Source organism: Lactuca saligna, chromosome 9 (genome assembly GCF_052625555.1).
Source record: "Lactuca saligna cultivar CGN05327 chromosome 9, ASM5262555v1, whole genome shotgun sequence".
NCBI classification, from domain to species: Eukaryota; Viridiplantae; Streptophyta; class Magnoliopsida; order Asterales; family Asteraceae; genus Lactuca; species Lactuca saligna.
The window spans coordinates 147367344-147373492 of NC_136425.1; the positions used below are offsets into that span (position 1 = coordinate 147367344).

A 6149-nucleotide genomic window follows, 5' to 3' on the forward strand; every position below is an offset into this window, starting at 1 on the left:
ATCAAAAGAAAAAGAAGACAAACCTTATGTTGATTGATAAATAGAAATTTGTTGTTATGTATTTATAGAACTGTGACCATATTATATATCATAAACTAATATATTCTAATTGATTTATTTTTCTAAGTTAGTTATTCTGAATATTCTAATTTTGTTTTATCATGTATTCTAATTGATTTTAATTGTTAAATTTCATGACAAAAGATTTGTAAATTCTAATGGAATTTGATGTTATTGATGCAGCTAAAAAAGTGCAAACAAATGCAACTGTAAGAAAAACAGGGAAAGAAATCTATATCGATATAGGTATAAATTGTGATTACTTTTAGATTAAATATTATAATTGCTTTTATTAACCTCTAAATGCTTTTAATAAATATTCTAATTGTTTTTATTTGATAAATTTCTTCATACAGATTCAGCGAGTCAAGATAGGGTTAAAAAAAAGGTATGAACACACTTTCTTTCAAATAATTCATAAAAAAAAAAAACAAATGTTTGGATTGATTTTTCTAATTTTGTTTTATCATATATTCTAATTGATTTTAATTCTTAAATTTCATGATAAAAGATTTGCAAATTGTAAATCAAAACAAAAAGAAGGCAGATGAAGGAAAATCAAAGAAAAAAATTAAAAAAAAAAACGTTGTTACTTCTGAAAGCGACTTCAATTCTTCTTCTGATTCATCCTCACATCATAGAAAAAGAATTAAAAAAAGGTATCAACAATCATTATTTAAAACACTTATTCTAATTTTTTGGATTTATTTTTTTCGGTTGATTATTATGAACATTCAAGTTGATTAAAATAAATATTCTAATTTATTTCAATTTTTAAATTTCTTCATACAGCTAAAAATACAAAAAAGAAGAAAATACTTGAAAAGAAAAAAAGACACTATGTTTCAGATTCTTCATCTTTACAGTCAGAGACATCAGAGTCAGAGACATCCACAACAGAGAGTGATGAATATGGTAAAATATGTTGTTTTTTATAATATATATGTTGACATCCAATAAAAGTATATTATATTTTTCTAATAGAATAATTATTGATGCAGATAAAGTAAATAAAAAGAAAAAAAGAAAAGTCAAAAAACATTTCAAGCGCCACAAGAAATTAATCCATAATGATGTGAAACACAAAAAGAAAAAACATGTTTCTGATTCTTCAACAGAATCAGAGAAAGAATCATACACACATTCAACGGGTAAAATAATCTAAACTTTTTTTTTTCGTGAAATATGATTTTATACTTTACAATTCCAATATTATGGAACAATATAAATATTAGAGTGTTTCGAAGAATATTTTTCATAGACTATGTTTGACATGAATTACTTATGGATCATAATTGAAAATTCTTGGTATTTTGATGTGAAAGTATTTTTCTATTGTTTATTGATGTGAAAGTATGTTTCTATGATATTACACATTCTATATATTATTATATCATAAATCAAGTTATACTTGATTTTTTTGTTGTTTTACTTAGCTGATATAGGATTTTGCAAACATAGTTTAATTTTTTATAAATAATATAATTTGAATAAATATCTACATTTTACTTAGATGATATAGTATTTTTGGATTAAATTCCGTAGAATATTCTGATATAATAAGTGTATATGTATAATATTCTGTTTGGAATATTACTTTGTAATTAAATGAAATATGATTTTTGGATTTTTGTGGGGTTACTAACATCTATGACTGATGTAATGAATTAGATGATGAATCTGATGAAGAAATCTATGTAAAAAAGAGAACCGGTGATAGAAAATATGTTTAAGGAGTGACAAAGATTAATGAAGCAAAAAGGAAGAGGAATAGTAGGGACAATCGTGCAGCAGTAAAGAAACAAAAAACCGTGAAAGAGCAAAAGACTGTGAAAGATATATTGAAGGAGTTTCCTTCAATAAACACTAGATCAACACCTGGATTGATGACAGATGCTGTAAGTTCTTTAACATCAGAACAAAAAGATTGGGTGAAACGGATGGGATTTAAAGCCTTTTTGAAGATCAACATTAAGAGTATTCCCTTAAAACTTTGCCATTTTGTTCTTAAGCATTACGATGAAGGCACAAACAGTATTCTGATTAAAGGAAAAAGAATAAAGATCACAAAGGAAAAAATTCATAAAGTGTTTGGTTTACCCAAAACTGGAAAAAGCTTATTTGATTTGCACAAGGTTAGTGAAGATCATCAAGTGTTTGATGGATGGATGAAGGAACTTGAATACGGAAAGGCAAATGCAACAAACTACAAGAAGATTATTCAAAAATCCGAACACGTGGATATGAATTTCAAGCTGGGTTTCATAGCTTTATTTGTTAATACGTTTGCAGAATCCATTCCTATGGGGACAAACAACTTAGTTCCAGTTAGAGCACTTGTTGAAGTAGATGACATTTCTAAAATCAATTGGTGTGCATATTTGTTGTACTGTGTGAAAAATTCAAAAGGGAGATGGCATCCAGACAACCCCAAGTGTTATTATATAGGCCCGATGTTGTTGCTATTGGTATGTTTTTTCATATACTTATTTTTTTTTTCTTAAAAATGGATATCTAATATGATGTTGAAATAATGCAGCTAATTTACTGTGATGAAATTGAATGCAAGCTCCAAAAAATAGAACGTAAAACACTATTAGTTACGATGTGGACAGCAGATAAGTTGAAGGAAAGACAATCTTTTGGGATTGAAGCTGGTGGATTTGGGGTTGGGAATCTAATTGAAGAAAGTTCAAATTTAGAACTTGAGAAGAATGAAAAATAGGTGAATGAGAATCAGGACATGCGTATTGAGGTATATTCTAAGTAGAATATATTATTAAATTATGTTTTAGAATATATTTTAATTATATCCTAACTTAATATAATAAAAATATTCTAATGTCTTTTTTTCCCAGGAGTATGAAGAAAAGTATGAAAAAATTTTCAACAATATCTCAACTGAAAAGAATGATATGGAAGATATTATTTTTCATTGTCTATCGAAGTTCCCTGAAGACAATAAAACGAAGGAGATGATAAGAAAGTTTAGAGACATATTTTCAACTACACTTTTTTCTAGTCGAGAGAAATCAGAAACTATTAAGGAGAGAACTGAAGTCAAATCAGATAGAGATGAAGAGCTTAATAAAACAAACATTTCTGATTCTGATGATGATAAAGATGAAGGAATGAATACAAAGTTGGTTGCATTTTTAGCTGTTAAACCATTACAACAGAAGTTTCCAGAGAATGAAGAAACACAAGAAGAAGATCAAGATATGAATGTTGATGACCGAATAAATTTGGGTTTTGAGAATAATATTGGCGAGGAAACGATTAGACATCCGCATAATCCAGAAAGACAAATAGAATTTGAAGGCATAAATGTTGATGACAAAATAAATTTTGCTTCAGAGGTGAATAATATAGACGAGACTATTGAAAAAAAGAATTTAGAAGACAATGTTGAGAGCAAAAATCTTGTTAAAGGTGGTGAAATTATTGGTGGGGAGAATATTAGGGAGGGGAATATTGTAGAGAAGGTGGTTGGAGACAACATAGGTGAGAGCTCAATTGTTACACCAAAACACAATCCAAAAGGTATATCTATTGATTTTTCCCCTTGGTCTGATTCATTCATAGAAAAAATGGATGAGGATTTGCTTAGAATATTCTCAAACAGAAATCCAGATTCAAATACAATTCAAAATCCAGTTGTCAGATCTCCTATTCCAAAAAAGCTAACATTTGAAAATTCAGAATTTCCCTCCTTTGATCTTCAAATAACCCAACTAATAAACAATGCAGAAACTGGTGATAATTCTGAGGGTAGTGATGAAGATGGAGAATTAGAAGGGAATGAAGAGCATATTTTAGATGAGAAAGGGAAAAAGGGACAGAATGTGAATGAAAGAGGGAAAAGGAAGGTGACTAATCCAGATATTTTTAGATCACCTTTTGTGAATAGGGTAATTGACTTAAGTGAAAAAGTCAGTACTGAGCAAGAGATAATGGCGCAAATCATGTTTAGATGCGTTGCAGACAAAGATCCAATATAAGTAAATTCATAATTGTGTAATATTCCTATTGGAATATTTTAACTACAATTCAATATTTTTGTTTTGAAGGGAAATGCTGTTTGAAACTGAGTCTGGAGACATAATGGATAGGGTGCATTTTGAGGGTATGCGTCCAAATCATAAGATACATCCTTTCGTTATTGATTGTTGGGCTGCTGTTCTTAATTTTGAAGAAGAAAACCTGAGAAACAAAAAATCACCACCACGTGTCTTCTTCAACACTCAAATTATGGTACTTAATTTTTAAATTTATTTTCTATATTCTAATTATAATTTAAAACAATGTATTATAATATTTCTATTGTTCTATATGTACAGACAGAAAAATTACTGGATTCTTCAATACCTTTTGTTGAAAGATCCCGACTTTTTTATGAGGCTGTAAACAATTACTTATATGACATCAAAAGAAAAGTGGATTTCAATTCTATTAATCTGGTATGTATTTTTGATTACAAGATAACATATTCATATTAAAATTTATAAAAATTCATTTGTATTTATGTTTGAACTACAGGTGTTTTTTTCCAATACACAACCGTGGTCATTTTTATTGTATTCTTTTCAACCTTACAAATCCAGAACATATAATCATTGACAACATAAGATACACCAAAAAAGTAGAAGATGTCTATGGAGAGATTCCTAAACTTGTGGTAAATGTTTCTTCCATAAATCTAAAAACTTTATTTTAATCATAATTGTTTACTTTAAAAAACCACTCTGTATTAGTAAATAAATTCTGATTAGAATATAAAATATAATATTTATATTCTTATAAGATTTATTTACTTAATATAGTTATCATTTTAGAAAAATAATGGTATTTTATTAATATGCATTGCAGCAAATGTACTTTTCAAAGTTTTTGGACAACAATCGGCGGGATAAGGTTTCTTTGTTTAAATCTATGAAGCCAAAGAAAATGAAAATGACATGGTAAACAAAAACTAAGACAAATGATGATGGTATATTTTTGATGAGGCATCTAAAAAGATTGCAAAGTTGCGTACATTTTATGTTTCTAAGCTAGCAAACCATCAAATCAACAAGCAGAGAAAATTGAATGTTACAGAAGCATTGGAATTTTCAAAACTTGATAAGAAAACTAGGTGTATGTCGGTGAAAGAAGGCAGTGAAGCAAGAGACAATTTGGAAATGAAGAAAGTTTGAAAAAATTTTATATTGGCTTATTACATACAGACATTTTATTTTCTATTTTGTTTTTTTAAAATGATTATGTTTGAGGATATACTTAAACCATTGATATTTTGCTAAATGATATGCTTAAACCAGTTAGTTGGTATCTTGATAAAATATTTACTGCTTAATAGTAAATGATATATTGCGTTTAAACTTTTTGTTTGATGATGCCTATTTATTTGATTAAAAAATTGTTTGGTAAAATGATAAATGATTAAAACACATATTGTTAATACTGTATTAAGCTTATTCTAATTTGTTTTATGTGAATTATTCTGATTATTCTGGTTTCATTAAAATACTTAATAATAAAACGTTTTAATATAATATGTAATTTTGTTTTACAATATTTTAATAAAAATAATAAATGAAATTAGATTTAGTATCATGTTACAATAATAAAAAATTACGATAATATAAATTTTAGTATACTTTATAAAAAAAAAAATACATTGTCTCTATTAGTATAAGTAAAATTTTAGAATAAATGAAAATATTTATTTTAGAATATTTGTAATTAAGTAATTTTATTTTACAATTAAAATAATATTTGAACCAAACTGTAAGTTTTTAAATTAAAAGGGACTAAAAATACTAGGACTTATTTTCCAGTGACGAAAAAGGGACAAACGTGATAACTTTGAGATTTTATACTTATGCACGATGGAAGAACATTAAAATGAAAAAACTCAATTTCTTCATCTGTGTTCTCAAAAACCGTCTTCCAAAACTTCTTATCATTTTCGGTTTTAAATACTCCATCAAAACCCTAACTTCTTGTGCTCTTGAACTCGTCATCTTCGATTTCTCCCTGTATCAATTTCAATATTCGATGTTGTGAATCCGATTTTCACTTGATAACAT

The 6149-nt window shown here is 27.2% G+C and overlaps 1 protein-coding gene across 1 annotated transcript; it reads left to right on the forward strand.

The window, feature by feature from the left end:
- Positions 1 to 1737: 1737 nt before the first annotated feature.
- On the forward strand, positions 1738 to 5324 carry LOC145017748 (uncharacterized). The gene is made up of 7 exons (XM_078975716.1): positions 1738 to 2528; positions 2600 to 2815; positions 2919 to 3603; positions 3811 to 4314; positions 4401 to 4520; positions 4600 to 4738; positions 4930 to 5324. Exons 2-4 carry the CDS (start codon positions 2804 to 2806, stop codon positions 4059 to 4061), a joined length of 948 nt encoding a protein of 315 aa, XP_078831842.1. The 5' UTR covers positions 1738 to 2528; positions 2600 to 2803; the 3' UTR covers positions 4062 to 4314; positions 4401 to 4520; positions 4600 to 4738; positions 4930 to 5324.
- Positions 5325 to 6149: the final 825 nt, after the last annotated feature.

Excerpts from the sequence above, each read along its gene's own strand:
- LOC145017748 (XM_078975716.1), top strand. Across the intron at positions 3,604-3,810 it reads ACCAAAACACAATCCAAAAG|AAACTGGTGATAATTCTGAG; the intron begins GTATATCTATTG and ends TAAACAATGCAG.